At 35.7% G+C, this 21325-nt stretch overlaps 1 protein-coding gene across 1 annotated transcript in view; it reads left to right on the top strand.

Annotated features, from left to right (window-relative positions):
• plxna1b (plexin A1b) overlaps window positions 1-21325 on the top strand; it is a 323568-nt gene that overhangs the window by 260206 nt on the left and 42037 nt on the right. The window contains 6 exon segments of the mRNA XM_056459328.1: window positions 2437-2588; window positions 4818-4938; window positions 6604-6740; window positions 8427-8594; window positions 13488-13581; window positions 17953-18190. Coding sequence (XP_056315303.1) covers window positions 2437-2588; window positions 4818-4938; window positions 6604-6740; window positions 8427-8594; window positions 13488-13581; window positions 17953-18190 — 910 coding nt within the window.

The following is a 21325-nucleotide window of genomic DNA, read 5'->3' as shown; positions in this document are numbered from 1 at the left end:
TTCCCAGATTTCATCACAAATCGGTACAAACTTCATGCTAGAATGTGTCACACATGTGCACTGAACGACCTCTTCTTGGCCATCATCTTTTTAAAGTTGGCTTTCAGCATTACGTTCAGTTCCAAATTTGGATTATTAACTTTTAGATCAGCGACTTACTAAATTTACATCCCCTCATGTTAATTAAACTCCTCCTTTGTTCTGGTTGCATTTCTCATCCTCTCTCTTTCTCTCTGTCTGTGAGGCGCTGCTGTCTTCTTTTACTTATTAGATTAGGTGTTAATTTAATTTGGAGAAGAATGAATTTATCACATGGATTATTAGCCCACCGTAGGCACTTTGAGAGCCATCTGTTCAGAAAATGTACACCTATTCTCTCTCTCTTTCGCTCTCTCTCACTCAAGCTGTGCTTTCGTATTTTCATCCATCTATCTGTTAAAATGTGTGAATGTCAAATGAAAGCGGTCCCTCTGAAACCAATTACCCATTTGTGTTTGTTTCTGCGCTTCTCCTGTCATTTGTGTTTGGCTGGAGGTCTCGGTGGCCGCAGATGAACTAGGTTTGGAGGATCTTCACCAGATTATTATTTTCCTTTAACCATCAAAATGCATTCAGGACTGTTTAGACACAGAAGAGATGCTTTAAGAATTAGGGATGCACCAATATGGAATTTTTGACTAATACCGATAACCGATAATTAGCCGATATAGTAGCCGATAATATACTTTTTTCACATTTTTCTACATGATTGCATAAACAGAAGACAAACACATATAGTAAACTTGGACTTTATATTAAAACCTGACTTTTGAACTTTATTAATCAACTATTCATTTCCATGGCCAACTTTGTAGAAATGTGTGAATGTCAAATGAAAGCGGTCCCTCTGAAACCAATTACCCAATTGTGTTTGTTTCTGCACTTCTCCTGTCGTTTGTATTTGGCTGAAGGTCTCAGTGGCCATAGATGAACTGGGTTTGGAGGATCTTCACCAGATTATTATTTTCCTTTAACCATTAGAATGCATTCAGGACTGTTTAGACACAGAAGAGATGCTTTAAAAATTAGGGATGCACCGATATGGAATTTTTGACCCATACCGATAACCGATAATTAGCCGATATATTCACATTTTTATGCATGATTGCGGAAACGGAAGACAAACAAATACAGTGAACTGAGTTTGGAGGATCTTCACTAGATTATTATTTTACTTTAACCATCAGAATGCATTCAGGTCTGTTTAGACACAGAATAAATGCTTTAAAAATGGAGTGCACCGATATGTAATTTTTTACCAGTACCGATAACTAACCAATGTAGTAGCCGATAATATACTTTTGAATATAACATTTTTATGCATGATAGCAGAAACAGAAGGCAAACACATACAGTAAATTTCTTATTTTAAAACCTGATTTCTGAACTTTATTAATCAACTATTAATTTCTTTGGCCAACTCGTGCCCCTCTCCTGTTGTTTGTATTTGGCTGAAGGTCTCAGTGGCCGCAGATGAACTGGGTTTGGAGGATCTTCACCAGATTATTATTTTACTTTAACCATCAAAAGCCATTCAGGACAGTTTAGACCCTGAAGAGATGCCTTAAAAATTAGAGAGGCACCGATATTATATTTTTGACCAATATCGGTAACCGATAACTAGCGATATATCAGCCGATAAATATAAATTTGTCTGCATGATTGCAGAAACAGATGATAAACACACATACTGAACATTGGATTTTATTTAAAAAAAATTCTGAACTTTAGTAATGAACTATTCATTTCTATGGCCAACTTTCTTTTAAATCAATAAAATACATTGCCTGACAAAAAGTAGTAAAAACTTTATCTACCAAAAGTGTGTCTTTGGCTGAAGGTCTGAATGTTTATTGTACACCGACCTGATTCCTTTAATCATCAGAATGCATTCAGGACTGTTTAAACCCTGAATAAAGGCTTTACAAATTAAGAATGCGCCGATATTGAACCAATACCGATAACCGATAACTAGCCGATATATTAGCCGATCACAGTTTTCTGCATGACTACAAAAGGCAAACACATACAGTCAGATTTTATTTTAAAACCTGATTTCTTTTATTCAACTGTTCATTTCTGTAGCCAACATTCTTTTAAAATTAATTTAATACAATTATGAGCGTTTTATTATTCATAAAATTAATAAAGAACCCTTTATTTATAACCTTTCAATAATAATAATAATCATAATCATCATCATAATAAAGCAATAAAGTCACTGAACATTAACCAAAACCAAAATACAATCGTCTCAGGGAGCAAGCATGTGAAGTGGTTCAACCAGTGGAAAAATACATAATTTACTGGCCTAATTTTGTTATCAGACTGATAATGGTAACACTAAAAATAGCATCTATGGAGTTAAATTGATATGGCTGCTGATTTATCTTCCAGCTGTCTCCTGAGACCGGCCCGCGGCAGGGAGGAACCAGACTGACCATCAGCGGAGAGAATCTGGGCCTTCAGTTCAAAGACATCCAGAATGGGGTGCGCATCGGGAAAGTGTCCTGCCAGCCCATCGAGGAGGAGTACATCAGTGCTGAGCAGTGAGTCGACGCACACACAAACACACTTCATTGAATACTGGAAAAGCATTAGTTATGAATATAAGTAGGCATTATTACTTTACCTTATTATAAAGGTTTTGTTGAACTGTGCTGAATGATAGATAAATAGTAGATTTTATTCTTTCCTTTCTTACATCCTTTCTTTTTCATTCCTTCTCTTTTCCTTCCTTTTTTCTTCATTCCTTCTTTTTTCCTTCCTTTTTCCTTCCCTTTTTCTTCCTTTTTCCTTCTTTCTTTTTCTTTCCTTCCTTTATCCTTCATTTCTTCTATTTCCTTCCTTCCGTTTTCCTCCCTTCCTTCCTTCTTTCTTTTATTGTCATGTCTTCTGTTTCCTTCTTTCCCTTTTCCTTAATTTCGTTCCTTCATTTAATTTTCCTGTTTCCCTTTTCCTTTCTCTCTTCCTTCTCTCCTTCTTGCCTTTTCTCTTCCGTTGTCATTTATTTCATTCATTTATTCCTTGCTTTTCCTTCACTTTATTCCTTCCTTCCTTTTTTCTTTCCTTCATTCCATTTTCCGTCCTCTTTTCTTCCTTTCCTCCTTTTGTTCTTTTAATTTTTCCATATTCCTTTCTTCCTTCCTTCTCTTTTCCTTCCTTCCCTTTTCCTTCCTTTTTTCTTCCTTCCTTCATTTTTCCCTTCCTTCCTGCCTTTCTTCCTTTCTTTTCCTTTTTATTTTTCTTTTTTCTTTCTTTCTTTCTTTCTTTCTTTCTTTCTTTCTTTCTTTCTTTCTTTCTTTCTTTCTTTCTTTCTTTCTTTCTTTCTTTCTTTCTTTCTTTCTTACTTTCTTTCTTTCTTTCTTTCTTTCTTCCGTCTTCCTTCTTTCATTTCTGTATTTCCTTTTCCCTCCTTCCTTCCTTTCTTTTTTTATTCCTCCCATTTTCATTCCTCCCTTCCTTCCTTTTTCTTTCCTCCCCTTTTCATTTCTTCCTTCCATTTTTTCTTTCTTCCTTTCTTTCCTTTTGTTCCTTTGTCTTTCTTAGTTCCTTTTTTCTTCCCTTCCTTCATTCCTTCCTTTTTTCCTTCTTTTTTCATTCCTTGATTCCCTGCTTTTTTTCTTCCTTCCTTCCTTCCTTCCTTCCTTCTTTTCTTCATTCGTTCATTCATTCCTTTTTCCTTCCATCCTTCCTTCCTTCGTTCATTCATTCCTTTTTCCTTTCTTCCTTCGTTCATTCATTCCTTTTTCCTTCCTTCCTTCTTTTCTTCCTTCATTCATTCATTCCTTTTTCCTTCCTTCCTTCCTTCCTTCCTTCCTTCCTTCCTTCCTTCCTTCCTTCCTTCCTTCCTTCCTTCCCTTTTCTTTCTTCCTTCATTCATTCCCCTTTCTTTCTTTCTTTCTTTCTTTCTTTCTTTCTTTCTTTCTTTCTTTCTTTCTTTCTTTCTTTCTTTCTTTCTTTCTATTTCTTTCCTTCTTTCATTCCTTCCTTCCCTTTTTTCCTTTCTTTTCTGTATTTCCTTTCTTCCCTCCTTCCTTCCTTTCTTATTCCTCCCATTTTCATTCCTCCCTTCCTTCCCTTTTTCTTCCTTCCTTCCATCCATCCATCCATCCTCCCTTCCTTCCATTTTCTTCCTTTCTTTTTCCATCATTCCTTCCTTCCTTTTTCCTTCCTTTGTCTTTCTTTCCTTGTCTGTGACGTTTTAATGTTACCCATTTTTCAGTTCATCTTTCTAGTTTATAATTGTAATATCAGGTCATCTTTGTATTGTAGTTAGTGTAACTCTCAGTACTCTCACTGAAGCGTCTGTTCTCTGCACGTGTCACCCTTCATTCTACTTAAACACTTTTAAATGAATCTTTTAGACTGTTTCCATCGCTGGTGCTGAAATTAGATGACAATAATGACTTCACACTTTATTAATAAATCATGGCAGGGCTTTACACTTCCAGGAAATAAACAAGCTTCACTATTTTATACACTCACACACACACACTCTCTGGTAAGGTTGAAGTATCTGCTGCTGTGTGAAACTATAAATGCGCAGTTAATAACTCTCTGCAGACAGAGGATGACCGGCCCCAGGGCATGATGGGAGTGTTTGCTGTCCGTTTCATTAATCACAGACGTGTGTTTCAGTATTGTAGTGTTGTGTGTAGCGCCTGCGGTGGTGCTGTAGCGTCTCTGTGCTCCTTCATCACTGCTGAAATGGCTTTTGATCTGAGTGTTTGGTGTCCACATGTCTCTCAGAGCCTCATCTCTCTGTCCGTCTGCAGGATCGTGTGCCGTTTGGCCGATGCCACGGGTTATCGCGTGCAGGAGGCTCACGTGGAAGTGTGTGTGCGCGACTGTCTGCAGGACTACAGGGCGGTTTCTCCAAAAGTCTTCACGTTTGTGGTGAGATTCACTGATCACGCTGATCCAAGCTGTGCTGTTTAAACTGCAAAATATCAGGCTATTACACAACATATCTGAATAATTATATACATCATTTACCAGTAGGGTTAATACTTCTAATTCTGACTTCCTATATATGCATTAAACTTTATATTTTCTAGACTTCCTCAATTCATTGTTTAAGTACATGCTATTGTTTTAATTCTGTTTGCTCTGCTTCTCAGAAATGATTTATACAAAATCGTTGCATTATTTTACAGTATTTAGGGCAAGTACATTATTATTAATTCAATAACCTAAAAATGAAAAGTAATCCCTTTGCTTTTTCAATGTAAAAATATTTTTAATTGATGTAACTAGTTACTTTAACTCGTTGCTCCCAGTAATGATGATTGGTAATATTTTGTCTTGGTTTAGACTGTAAAAAATCTGCAAAGTTCCTAGAGCTGTGGCAAAAAGTTGTTTGGAAACTTGATTCTGCATCAATTCTGAAATTTCACAAAGAAAATATGATTAATAAAATAAAAATAATACATATATATACATATACATACAAATATATATATATATATATATATTAAATATATATACATATATATATATATATATATATATATATATATATATATATATATATATATATATATATATATATATATATATATATATATATATATATATTATATATATATATATATATATATATATTTATATATTTATATATTTATATATATATATTTATATATATATAAATATATTTATATATATGTAAATATTATGTTATGAGCATAAAATAATTTATTACAGAAAGTAAAAACTGCATATACTTTTTAAAATATATATTTTTTAAGTATAAAATTCTAGCATTTTTTGCTGGAAAAAAAGTACAATAAAACCTGTCTGTGTCATTTGCATGTTATTCTATTATGTAAATATTGCATTTATTATAATGTATATAATATATTGCCTATATTATAAATAAATGTATAAATTAACCATAATTTAAAAATATTAAATATCTCCTCAATCAACAGATAGTTTAAAAAAATAAAGCCGCTGCAAAAAATAATGTACAGTGTGTAAAAAATTGTGAAGATTAAAACTTATTCTGTTATAATAAACAAAATGAACCTTTTAAAATGGCAACAAATGGTCTAATTAAAGCGATCATGAACTGAGAACCCTATTTTCTGTTTATCTCTTGACATAAAAGCTCATAATACAGTATTAAAGCAGTTCACAGAACACAACAGTTGCTGTAAAATCAGCTTATATTGAAGGCTTTGAAGTAACTATAATTGATAAAATATTAAATATGAAATATCTCCTGAATCAACAGATATTTAAGTCAGAATAAATGAAGCTGCTACAAAAAATAATGTATAATATGTGAAAAATAGTGAACATTAACACTTATTCTATTTTAATAAAGCGGTCATGAACTGAGAACCTGAATTTTCTTTAATCCTTTGACATAAGAGCTCATAATACAATATTAAAACTTTTTGCAGGTTTCAGAACTCAACAGTTGCTCTAAAATCAGCTCATATTGAAGGCTTTAAAGATCAGCTGGTGTAGCTTTGAGTTTAAATTTATGAAATGCGTCCAAAAGGGTTTTTCCTGCTCTTTATTAAGTGAATTTTATTTAATTGTGTGTGTTTCCAGTCTCCGTACTTCACCCGTGTGGTGCCGTCCTATGGGCCGATTTCTGGAGGAACGAGGATCACAATTTACGGCAGTCATCTGAACGCAGGCAGCGCCGTTTCCATCAAGATCGGACTCAACACTTGCCAATTCGAGAGGTAATTTGCCTGTTATTTAAATGAATAACATTTTCATGACCAATGAATCCAGTAAGAGAGTATGCTTTTTAGTCAACAGTTAACCCAAAGTGTTTTCCATATACTGTATCTCCCAGTGCCTTTATTAATCAAATTATTCATCAAAACTATTTGATTATGAAAATAATTATTACAATAATAAAAAGCTCGAATTAAATTAAACATGATATTGACATTAGGAGAAAAGCCTTAAAATGGATGCAAAAAAAATGAAATGCCTTAAAATGGAAGGAAAAAGGACTAAAATTAACTATTTCTGAAGCTGTATCTGAATATATATATTCATAATAAGTAATAAGTAATAAAAACTAACTACCTGTAAATAGATATGGCAGACTATAATGGCCTGTTTCCACTGAGTGGTACAGTACAGTACGGGTCACATTTATCAGGCTTGCATTTCCACTGCCAAAAGGGAACCAATGGTGGGCGTGGTGCATGACAAAGTTTTAGTTGACGTCAGTCTCCCTCGAGGAAATGTCTACAGTAAAGCTGTACGGGTCGTTCACATATCATATGAGAAGCTCTTCTCACAAAACAGATGCTTTACACACATAAATACTTGTGTAGAAATGTTCATTACTAACCTTTCTATGAAGTAGAACCTTTCTATAGTATGTCTGTGTGATTTACAGTGTGTCTGTGCGTATGTTAGAGTGTGTCTGTGTGTGTTACAGTGTGTTAGTGTGTCTGAGCTCCTTCCTCCACCCATGTGACGACAGTCCTGTCAAAATATATCCAGAACTCAGCAGGTTTACCATTGCATGTTGTGATTGCGGTTTCCTAGGCAACACAGCAAGAGTTGAAGGACACACACACACACTTGTGTCTGATCAAACATGGGAAGAAGCCTTAAGTGTGTGTCTCATGTTCCTCTGATAATGACGTGAGAAACGTGCCGTCAGTCACACACACACATGCTGCTTTGATCAGATTAGTGTGTGTCGTGTTCTGAGTGATCTTTCAATCTGATGCAATATGATGAAACACACACACACACATACACCCTGCTCATGAGTGACTTCATTCACCTTCACACACACACATCAGGTCAATGAGTCTTGTTAGCATGAACTGATCTTTCATTTTCTTCAGCTTAGTCCCTTTATTCATCAGGGGTCGCCACAGCGGAATGAACCGCCAACTTATCCAGCATATGTTTTACACAGCAGATGCCCTTTCAACTGCAACCCAGTACTGGGAAACACCCATACACACATACACTATAGCCAATTTAGTTTATTCAATTACCCTAAAGCGCATGTGTTTGGACTGTGGGGGAAACCGGAGCACCCCGAGGAAACACACGCCAACACGGGGAGAACATGCAAACTCCACACAGAAATGCCAACTGGCCCAGCTGGGACTCGAACTTCTTGCTGTGAGCTTCTTGCTGTGAGGCGACAGTGGTAACCACTGAGCCATCGTGTCACCCCTGCATATTTAATATTTAATAAAAGATAATAAATTATAGAATTTAATAACCCAAAATCTGATGCATAAAACCAAGTTTAAAATAATGTTTATTCTCTTAAATCTAACATTTCTGGCGTCGCCTTCATGAAGCCAAAGTGATTTCAGATTTCTGTTGTAAAAGAAGATAAGTTTTGCTCTGTTTGTGTGTGTGTGTGTGTGTGTGTGTGATAGACGGAGTGCCCGTGAGATTGTGTGTGTGACTCCAGCAGGTTTGGGTTCAGGCGGGACTCCAGTAATGGTGGATATAAACGCAGCCGAGCTCAGAAACCCGGAGGTGAAGTTCAACTACACTGACGATCCCAGTGTCCTGAAGATAGAGCCAGACTGGAGCATCGCCAGGTCAGACACACAGCACTGGATAAGCCAGAACATCTGATCTCTGGCTGTATTGTAGTGTAATCAGGGGTTTACTGTAACAAATTACAAATACTCAAACTGCTGTAACTGAGTAGTTTTTCTCAGGAATTGTAATTTACTGAGCAGTTTTAAAAAGGGAAAGTGAAAGTACACATTGAGTACACTTCAGTGCAGTATTGGTACTTTTACTCCACTACTTTCCTTCAACCTGCAGTCACTACTTTATTTCTTCTTGTCTATGGGGATTAGACAAATCAGTCCTGTGATTCTTCTCCAATTTAATCACACATAGAAGGTAAATCGCCTCATAATGAGCTTCCTCAAGACATGGTGATTTATAATTGCAGCAAACTGTTTGGAAGCATTTAAAGTGTCTAGGAAGATGCACAAAATCTTTACACACATTGACCCAGAGACTGTTTAATGCATGTCACTGATGAGAAGATGACGGATGTTTACTGTATGATGACCCAAATGGCCTTAAACACCCAGCAGGCTCAAGACGTCAACATGATGTCAGATGGACGTTGTCGCTAATGTCCTGGTGACGTTGCATTTTTGTTTGGAAATGAAAATCGGGTTGACGTCAGAGCTCAACGTCAGGCCGATGTCAATGTCCAACCTGAAATCAACTAAATATCAACGTCTAATGATGATTTAGCTTGACGTTGTGTGGACGTTACCACTATAACGTCTATCAGACGTTGAATTTTGGTTGCCATACTTGACGAATAAATATCAGTATTTGTCATCAATATGACGTTGGTTTAAGATGTTGTCTTGATGTTGGATTTTGATCACTTTCTAACACAACCTAAACTCAACCAAATATCAACGTCATTTGATGCCATTAGTGGACATTAAAATAACATTGTCCTTAGACGCTGGCTAGACGTTGAATTTTGGTCACCTGACATGACAACCTAAATCTAACCTAATATTAACGTCTAATGATGTTACAGCTTGACGTTGTGTGGACGTTACCACTATGACGTCTATCAGACGTTCTATTTTGGTTATCATACCTGACGAATAAATATCAGTATTAGTCGTCAATATGATGTTGGTTTAAGATGTTGGCTTGACGTTGGATTTTTGGTCACTTTCTAACATAACCTAAAATCAACCAAATATCAATGTAATTTGACACCATTAGTGGACATTAAAATAACGTTGTCCTTAAGACGTTGGCTAGAGATTGAATTTCGGTCACCTGACATCACGACCTAAATCTAAGCTAATATTAACTTATTATCTTATGATGTTGTGTGCCTGCTGGGTAATCACTAAATGCACTACAGAATGTTACGTTTACACACATCCACAAATTACATGTAAATGCATCAGCTTAATACAGCGTAATACTCACTATTCACTACTCTTGAGTACAGGGGCGGACTGGGACAAAAATTCAGCCCTGGCACTGTAGCCACACCAGCCCACATTACCACACCGACACAGCCCCACCCATGGACACGCACATCCACACATTATATTAGTGTACAGATGGTGAAATAATATACGCAGTGCCAAATGTAATAGATATTAAAACATTTAAATGTATGTGACTGGAACAAAAACAACCTCTTTATAAAAAATGTATAAATACAGTAAAAACTTAATAAAAAAATGTTTGTCTGCTATTATATGATAGAAGTAACCTTTGAATGTGTCTCACGCACACACACACACACACACACAGAGCTTTACACACAAATGGACACGCAGCACGCAGCATGTGCAAAATGTCCTGTATGTCCAAAGAATTTTGTCAGTTGTTGTGTCTGAGTGAGAAAAGAATTGATGAAATTTGAGAGATGTAATCATTAAATGCATTTTGTGCCAAAACAATGAGAATTGATCCCTAGTTCAGCCCACATAGACTTCTGTTGTGCTCACTGTGTCAAGAGTTTTGCAAAAGTGTCCTATATAGAGAAATGTGTCCTAGCGTCTGTAAAAAACTTTATTACACTTAAGTAATAACAGTAGCACAAAAGGCAATACAATATATAACAAAAAAGAAATATTTGTGTGTACTAGCAGATTTGTATTTTTTAATCCTTCATGATATATAGCTTTTTTTGATATAAAGTATGCTGAAGTGTTGCTAGTGCTGCATCTCCATTTGTGTGTGTGTGACACACATTCACAGGCTACTCCTATCATAGGGGTTAATTTATCGTTAATTAGCCACAGTCTTAAAAAGGCTTACATGAGCTTTTATTTTGAAGTGTTTCTGGCAATCAGACAGTTTATTCTTATTTGTTTCGGGACCACACACACACACACCAACCTACATGGATACTCCGAAGTGATGTTTAGCACTTGCATGCTCAGTACTTGTTGGAAACTTTGTGGAAAAAGAATAAAGAATTCTGGATTGATTGCAGCTCGTTGCCTCTGACTGACCAGACATCTGTGGTGAACTAGCCCCCACTGACAACCCCTAACTGGTTTGTGGTTTCTATATCAGTTTTCTGTACACAGTATTAAGAAACTGTCAGCATTTGTGTCAGGGTGTGTTTCTCTTACGGCTGTATCCCTACCTCCATGACACTTGACTCTGCTGCAGCAGTCAGGCTATCTGCACTGCCACTGGGTCCAGAAACATTCTAGTTTGAATAGATGAACACAGGGGTCAGGAAAGGAAGAACATAAGCAAGCCAATGTCTGACTATTGTATAGATATACTACAATATTGCCTGTAAAAGAAGTCTATGTTCCACCTACATACTGTGACATATGCATGTATTTAATGTCATACTTTAAAGACTAGCTATGTATTTAGAGTTGACTACAAATTCCTACAGTACTATAGCTATAGCTGTTCTGTGTATACCCTAAATTCCACGTTATCTGCTTATAATGATATTTTAAAATGTATGGGAGTTCCACACTGAGTTAACTGTTAAACACAGTGTAGGTTACTGTCAAAAACTGTCAGAAGTAGCGTGAATGACATTAAAATTAATTATTATTTATATTTTAGTATAATTAAGGGGGTCAGTCACACACCAGAAGCGCTGCTCGGCGACGCACAGCGTCGCGCCGCGCAACGCCATGCATTTCAGAATTCTAATTTCTAAACAAAAGTTTCTAAGGTACACAAGTCGGCAGCTGCCATGTGAATATGCGCGTCTGATGTGCCATACTCTCAACTGTCATGTGCTCGCCGTGTTGCGGCGCATCCGATGTGTGACCTGCTTTATTTTCTGTTCCCTTCTTACCTCCTCTACCGCGCTACTGTCCTCCGATGCAATTACACCTCCTCTCGCGAATATTTCGGTTAATTTTATGCATTTGGCAGCATCTGATTTTAGAGCCCTTTTCTTGCTCTCTCTGACCTTTTCAGCACCGCCTTTCCTTTTTTTACGGTCCATATTTTGACATTAACGTTAGCTTGCGTTGTGTTGCATTTACTGTTTGACCATCTTGCCAGATTTTGATTACATCAGCGTAATCCACAGCCTCTGATTGGGTCGGCCCATCTCGAGACCGGCCGGCCGTCGCCGATTGGCCCAAATGCTCAACATGTATCATTATTATAATTATCAATCATCATTATTATTATTATTATTATTGTTGTCATCAACAGCAGCATTATATTCACATCTTGCAAGAGATAAAAGCTGCCAGCATGCAAAAACAATACATATTAAAAAAAAAAAAAAAAAATACCTGACCGGCCCACATTTTAAAACTGCTCCGGCCCTTCTGGCATTTGCCAGAATTGCCAGAGGGCCAGTCCGCCCCTGCTTGAGTACTTTAGAAAGGTCTTTTTACTCACACTTTGAGTAATATTTTCAGCAGATACTTTTACTCCACTTGCACTACATTCTCAGGCAAGCAATGGTACTTTTTACCATGCAAGTATGATTTTTCAGTACTCTTTCCACCACTGAGTGTGATATTGATGTAGCGTGAACTGATAGAAAACCAGAGACACATGCAGAAACACACACACACAGCACTGAATGTGACAGAACATCTGAACTCAATACAGTCCAGTAGTGGAGATGGCTGTGCTGTAGTGTTATAATGATGTAATGCGAACTGATGGAAAACCAGTCACACTGTAACACACAGACATGCATATACACACAAACAGACACAGCACTGAATCGGTTAGAACAGCCGATGCTCAGAGGGAATAATCCGGTCTAGTAGTGGAGAAGGCTGTGTTGTAGTGTGAACAATCACAGGTCCGACTCCAGAGCTTTGAGGAACATCACTGCTGACAGACACAGAAAACTGATGGAAAACCACAATATTACTCACACACACACACACGCACACACACCCCAAAACAGTAGAGAAGTGTCTCATATTAACAGAGAGAGAGCGAGAGACTGAGACATGAATGAACAGAGAGAGATTAATAACAAGAATAAGAATGCATGTTATTTAAAGCGCCTTTCAAGAAGCTCAGGGTCACTGTACAACAAATATATACACAATTATTAAACTCAAAAAAACAACAGTATAAAATAGAGAAGATAATAAAATGCTGAATTATAATAGGGGTCACCAAACAGGCTCTTTAAATATCTTAAATATTTATCAGTGTTTTTTTTTAATCTTTATTTCACGATCAACAGTAAACATTACACATCTGACCTCTTTCCAACAGGGAAAACCACCAACAATCAAGTATACATGATTGTATGCTGTGATAGCTTTGCATTTAACAATACACCAGTTAAAAAAACCCTAATCCCAAACTTTGTTAAACTCACATGCTCAAGCTTCAGCAGAGTTTATGATTGAGCTGAGGTCTCCACAGATGAAAGTGACTTCAGAAGCTTCATGTTAATGCTGTTCAGTTGTTGATGCATGTTTTCTTGTGCTTTACGCTGTTGTTTTTCCCTTTGACAGTGGAGGAACTCTATTAACAGTCACCGGCGTCAACCTGGCCACCGTCAGAGAGCCCAAGATGAGGGCCAAATATGGCAGCATCAGCTCAGTCAATGTAAGATTTGACTTCTTCCTGCCCCTTTAACTATATTAGCATTAGCTTTTGTCTATCACTGAAGCTTTATTTCCTTCGAGTCTGCCACTATCAGTCAATAAAAGTAATATTTTTCATTGAAAGTCAGTTATAACTGCATGATTAAAAGGAGTTAAACAGTGAACCATTTTAAATCTTGTGTAATTAATACATAATAAAATGTTTATTCATATTTGAGCTCACTAAATACCAAATTTCATTGAAAATGTGATACGATATGTCATCATTTCTGTTGCATTTGAGACATTCATTCATTCATTTTCCTTTGGCTTAGTCCCTTTATTCACAGAGCAATGAATCGCCAACTTATCCAGCATATGATTTACACAGCGGATCCCCTTCCACTCATACACTACCGCTAATTTAGTTAATCAGTTCCCCTATAGCGCAGGTGTGTGGTCTCTGGGGGAAGCCGGAGCATCCGGAGGAAACCCACTCCAACATGAGGAGAACATGCAAACTCCACACAGAAATGCCAACTGACCCAGCCGGGACTCGAACTAGCGACCTTCTTGCTGTGAGGCGACAGTGCTAACCACTGAGCTACCATGTCGCTCTGCACCATCTATCACAGGGGTCACCAATCTCGGTCCAGGAGGGCCGGTGTCCCTGCTGTGTTTAGCTCCAACTTACCTCAACACAGCTGCCTTGGTGTTTCTGGTATGCATAGTAAGACCTTGATTAGCTTGTTCAGGTGTGTTTGATTAGGGTTGGAGCTAAAATCTGCAGGACACCGGCCCTCCAGGAACAAGTTTGGTGACCCCTGATCTATCAGCTTGGCTCTAGGAAAACAGCACAGTGTGAGCTCAGAGCGAATGTGTTTATTTACTGATGATAGTACTGTCCTGTTTCTGTATTTAAATGCTAGCATTTCTCAAATGTTATTCCTAGCCCTGCTTTCCTTTCTCTCTACGGTTCTAGATTTACATTCATGCATTTAGCAGATGCTATTATCCAGAGAGACCTACAAAGGAGGAACAAAAGCAACTTGTCAAAGAGCCAATCATATTCATAATATACAGCTCCAGATTTACTTCACAAGTAGTTTCGGAAGCGAGCCAGAGAAATGCAGAGAAGTAATAGAAGATTTGGACTATAGGAATGCTTGATTGTGATTGGCTTGTGAGCCGTTATTAAATGTTCAGCTTTTGTAAAAACAGACGTACATTTGACCAGCCTTTCAGCAAAGCCTATATTGATATACTGATATTTCTATGTCAGTTTGACACTAAGTGAAGACAATTTGACCCATTCAACACACTCCGTCACCCGAACTCATCGCAAGTGAGAGATTCTCAAGACATAATCTTTAAAATAATGACTTGTAGGGTGACACGGTGGCTCAGTGGTTAACGTTGTCGCCTCACAGCAAGAAGGTCACTGGTTCGAGTCCTGGCTGTGTCAGTTGGCATTTCCGTGTGGAGTTTGCATGTTCTCCCCGTGTTGGCGTGTGTTTCCTCGGGGTGCTCCAGTTTCCCCCACAGTCCAAACACATGCGCTATAGGGTAATTGAATAATCTAAATTGGCTATAGTGTATGTGTGTATGGGTGTTTTCCAGTACTGTGTTGCAGCTGGAAGGGCATCCGCTGTGTAAAACATTTTCTGGGTAAGTTGGTGGGTCATTTCGCTGTGGTGACCCCTGATGAATAAAGGGACTAAGCCAAAGCAAAGTGATTGAATGAATAATGGCTTGTATTAAACTTGTTAATAGAGGTTTGTGATATAGGAATTACAGTGGATCATTAAAATATTTTCCTTGGAGCGATCGATTTGAGATATAAGCCTGCTATTTTTATTTGACGGAAGAAAAAAAAACCTATGCCGGTTATTAAAAAGGATTCAGTCAGTGTTTTCATTTTGTAATCTGAATCTGGAATTTGATTGAAAACATTTAGTGCAGGCCTTTTATTAAATATTTCGTTGTTTACTCTGTGTTTCTATGCTGTTGGAAACGCTGCAGGTGTGTGAGAAATACTGTCTCCGGGTCCAAGTGAATTTGAATTGAGAAAATATGGTCTAGAATTGAGAGCATGTCTGACATTGAATCACCTTTCCCCACATTAACCTTTAAAATGTCAACATCTGATGGGATCTAGACCATAAAATGAATTGAGTTGTGAAAATAATTGAATTGAGAAAATATTCTCATATGAACACTTTTTAGTCATATCACACATTAAAGTGAATTTTATGTATAAAATCATGGTGTACACAACAGTCTCTGGACTTACTGCATCACAGACATCAATATTTTAACAATATATAATAAATGAATTACTGTCTGGCCATCGGATATTAGGCATATCGTATATTGCGATCGTGATTTTCAAAAGTAGTACATCGCTCTATATACGGTTATTAGTCGAGCCTTCCCATACAGTTTGATAGAGCGCTTGGACACGGAAGCCAGTTCGCGTGATGTCACACTTAACAAGCGCATATCCAGGTTCTGTTGTTAACAACATTGAATTGAAAGTTCTGTATGCTGTAGTTCGTATGTTGAAATGAATCAATATTTTAAAATGAAACATTAAAGATGCAGTATGTAAGTTTGACACCCAGTGGTTGAACTAGGTATTACATTCCTGGATCAAAACAAACGCAAGCACAAGTTGCCAGATTGAGGAGCGAGTCTGACTTACTGTAAGTATTGTTCTAGCAACGGCACGCGATAGAGGGAATATTTTCCATATTAAAAAGAGTTTTTGCCCTAACCAACATCCCGAATTTAATAAACTGACAATGCAAACCAACACATATCAGTGATTCAACATGTACATTTAATATTGTTAAAGAGGTTTAATATGTATTATTAGATTATAAACCTCACAATTTCGTGAGTGAGTGCATATTCTGTGCTTCTGAATGGCTGTATTTAAATTTCTCTGGTGTTTCGTCTGATGCAAACAGCCAAATTGCTCATCACTGTGTATCTTACACGAAGCGTGTTGTTAGGACATGGTGTTACAATGTAACCTGCTTACCTAATGTTTGCGCTTGTAATATTAAGATTATTTGCTAATTAATAACCTCATGTGGAACTCTGAATCTACATGTTATTTTGGAGTCTGCTACTGTCTAACAGAGGTCACATTTCAGTCACGGACTCATGCATTCAGAGTCTTTCTGAATGAATGAATGAATTACACCAAGGCAACCCAGGGTGCTGAAATATGATTGGCTAAACTGGCATTGGGCGGATTAAAGAATATCTGACTTCAGCATTGTTTTTCAGATAGACAAGAATGTTCACTGAGCATGTTTCTGAATATCTGCAATCATATTATGGTGTTTTTAAGCTTTAGAAGAGTCAAACACTTACACACAGCACCTTTACGCCCCATTCACACGGGGCTTCAGCGTCAATGCTTGACAGAGGGCGTGTCTGAAGTTGGGGCTGACGCAATCGTCATAGCAGCGTCAGCCAATGAAATTAGTCAGCAATAGGCCACTGTCTGAGCTGGTGTATTTGCATACAGCGATCTGATTGGCTGATTGATTTTGCTTCCATTGGCGCTTGAAAAGTTGAGCAATTCCCAACTTCTGCCGCGAGCAATGCCACTGAAGCGGCGCCGATGGATCCACAATGCAGTTCAGCAACGCCTGACATCACCTATTCAAAGTGAATGGGAAGCGTTGAAGCTGACGCCCCGTGTGAATAGGGCGTTAATGTGTCAGACACAAAATAGACACGCCAATGTATTATTTTTTTTTAATAAATGTTAATAATCTGATCGTTTAATGGTTAATATTCTGTTAAGGAGCAATGCTTGTCAGTTGGGCAAATTAACCTTAATATAAAATAAACGTTTATATAAAACCTTTACGTTTTGATTGTTACTTTTTTACATTGTGTTTACGAACTGCCACGATTTTCAGAAGCTATATGCTTGTTACGGTTTTTGATAGCACATGGAAATAATCCCCTTTCAAATGCTGATTTCAGTTTAGAAATGATTAATCATGCAGGTCTATATATAAATAACATTTAGTTTGAATGGTATTCTAGTAATCTAATTAATAATCTAATGATGTCACTTTTCAAGTATTTCACAGTTGTTACTAAATGAGCTGTTCTTCACAGTAAATCAGCAGGAAGAGTTAAAGCCGTGTTCACCTGAAGCCCTGCACATGTTTTTCTGTGCGCATGTCTGACATTTGAATCACCTTTTGCCAGTTTAACCTTTAAAATGTCAACATCTGACGAGATCTAGACCATAAAATGTCTCTATAAAACCTGCCGTGCGTCCTGCGGGTGAGCAAGACCTTTCCTCCTCCTTGACCTGCAGTTTGTGTGTGATTCTGGATGTTTTTCTCTCTCTCCGTCTCAGAACTGCACAGTGCTCAATAACACAGTGATGGTGTGTGCGGTGCCGTCGGTGGCTGGCTCTGAGAGGGGGTTTTCGGAGGTGGGCAATGCTCCGGATGAGATCGGCTTCATCATGGATCATGTGCAGATGCTGCTGGTGGTCAACGAGAGCTTCAGTTTCTATCCTGATCCAGTGTTTGAGGCCTTCGGTACGGCCATGCTGGAGCTCAAACCAGGATCTCCACTCATACTGAAGGTGAGCGGATCTCACCATTCATCTCGCATTTCTTTATTATTGTAGAAAAAGGGAAGCGCTTGTTATTAAGAAGAGATATATTTATTGATAATATTGTCAACACACATCATACAAAGACATAAAAAAATGATTATATATTAATAAAATATTATAATAAAAATATTATAGTATTAATCATATTTTATCAATATATTATTAATATCATGTTTTAAAAAAAAGCATTTCTAAGGCCACAAAACACATTACACAGACATTTTAAAAATATTAGTAAAATATTATAATAAAAATATTATAGTATTAATAATATTTTATTGATGTATTATTATTATACTATTTATTAAATGTGTGTATTATGCCCTGAAAAACATCACACAAAGATATTTAAAATATATATAAAATATCAATAAAATATTATAAGTAAAATATTTATAATATTAGTAATATTTTATTAATATATTATTATAATAATACTATTTGTTTTTTAAATGTTTGTGTTTTATGCCCTAAAAAGCATTTCTCAGGGCACAAAACACACATTACACAAAGATATTAAAAATATTGTAATATATTAATAAAATATTATAATAAAAATGTATAATAATAATAATAATAATATATTATAAATGTTATACTATTTTTTAAAGTGTGTGTATTCTATGCCCTGAGAAATGCTTTTAAGCCAAAACACATTGGCGATATTACCAATAAATCTATCTCTTTTATGGCATTTTTTTGTTTCCATGTAGCTTGTATAGTGGTGGAGTTGCCTCATGTCAGATAATAATCCATGCCAGAGCAACACTGGATGATAAAGCCACATGCATGTCTGCTATTATACAGGGTTTTTTACAGTTCAATCTGAAATTCAGTTTATTACTGACAAAGTGTACTGAAACTAGTAATATAGCAATTATTATAAAAACATTTTCATGCTCACTTTTAATTAAAACTTATTCCATAAAAACATTTTAATTACGTAGAATACATCTAAACTGGTAATACTGTTTTATTTATTTCTAATAATTTTTATTTATATATATATATATATATATATATGTGTATATGTGTATATATATATATATATATATGTGTGTGTGTGTGTGTGTGTGTGTATGTGTGTGTGTATATATGTTTTTTATTAGTATTATTAATATTTATTTATTTATTATTATTCTTAAATATTGATATGATTTACATTTATAAAAGTAATATTATTTATAACTTTTTTCTCAAAGTAAAAAAATATTTAAACATTGTTTTAAAATATGTTTATACATTATTTAGATTATCCAATATAATAAAAGCAAACACACACACACAGACACACACACACACACACACACACACACACACACACACTAAAATATGTGCTTAACTAAAACACATGAAGTAAATTTTTTATTATTTTTTATTTTTATTCTTTGTATGTTTATTATTGTTTTTTTAAATATGAATATTATTTATATGTATAAAATTAATAAACTTTTCTGAAAGTAAATTAAAATATTTAAAATACATTTTAAAAAATGTTTTTATGCATCATTTAGATAATATCCAATATAATAAAAGCAAAACGCGCGCGCACACACACACACACACACACACACACACACACACACACACACACACACACACACACACACACACACACACAAGCACTAAAATATGTGTTTAACTAAAACCCATGAAGTAAATTTATTTATTTATTTATTTTTTATATTTATATATTTAGTATTTTAAAATATTAATATTATTTATATTTATAAAAGTAATATTATTTAAAACTTTTCTGAAAGTAAAATAAAAATATTTAAAATACATTGTTTTAAAAATATGTGTTTATACATAATTTAGATAATATTCCAAAATAATAAAAGCAAAAAAAAGCAAGCACTAAAATATTTGTTTAACTAAAACGCATGAAGTAAATTTATTATTATTTTTAATTTTTTAAAAATATTTATACATTTCTTATTCTTATTTCTGAGTATTTTAAAATATTTAAATTATTTATTTTTATAAAAGTGATATTATTTATAACTTTTCTGAAAGTAAAATACAAATATTTTAAAAAGCATGCACACAAGCACTAAAATATGTGTTTAACTAAAACCCATGAAGTAAACTCTGGGTAAATAATTATGAACAGAAATAAAATATTTGTAACATTTATCATTTAAATCTAGATTTTTATTTGATTTGTACTAAAATGACCCATTGAAACCCTGATAAAAATAATCAGAACACAACAAAATTAAGTTAAAATGATGATTAAAATGTGTATGAATGTTACTCCAGACCTCAGGATGAGAGAGTAGCTTGTAGTGTAGAGCGCTCATGCTGTGGTTAACCAGTTGAACAGAAGGTGTAAATGGTTTAAATCTGGTGCGTAATTCATCTCACACTGTTTGTGTTGCAGACGTAAATGATTTCTCAAATCATGAGGTGTGATATTGCTTTTCTGAGCAAACTCATTTTCACATCGTGCCTGACAAAACCAGATGTGATGGAGGCTCCTGAGTCATTTACAGACATCAGAACATCAGAACTCAATGCCAAAATAAAGTATAATCTGCCTAGCAACACTCCAGTCATCAGGATATCTCATATTTACTGTATAAAGTGTAAAGATGTGAGTGCTGTGGAGCTGATGTCCTGCGTTAAATAATTTCAGGAAAATGACATGCATGGGATTATCTGTGCAATTCAATTTCACATGCTAAGCCTTCTGGGTAAAGTGCAATGAGAGTTGAGTCTACATGTTAAATGGAGCCCTTCAGTAACACACGCCTCTAAATCAAGCATGCAAATATTTATGCATGGGTCTGCCTGCGGGCTTTGCCTTGCCATAAACCCTCTGGGCAGAGAAATAGAGAGAGTGTGTGTGTGTGTGCTGGAAATCAGGTTGTGCACAGACCAATGAAAAATATAGATGTATGTATATATGTCATTTTTTAATATACATTATACAGATTTATTAATTTATTTATTTATTTTGAGTTTTGTCATAAACTCTTTTATTCATGGTTGCATTTTTTTGTTGGGATTTTATTAAAATGATTTTATTTCAGTTAGTTGCCCAACTTTCTTTCTTTCTTTCTTTCTTTCTTTCTTTCTTTCTTTCTTTCTTTCTTTCTTT

Source organism: Danio aesculapii, chromosome 6, assembly GCF_903798145.1.
Source record: "Danio aesculapii chromosome 6, fDanAes4.1, whole genome shotgun sequence".
Taxonomy (NCBI): domain Eukaryota; kingdom Metazoa; phylum Chordata; class Actinopteri; order Cypriniformes; family Danionidae; genus Danio; species Danio aesculapii.
The sequence above is the reverse complement of the archived record's forward strand: the minus strand, read 5'-3'. Positions and strand labels throughout refer to the sequence as shown.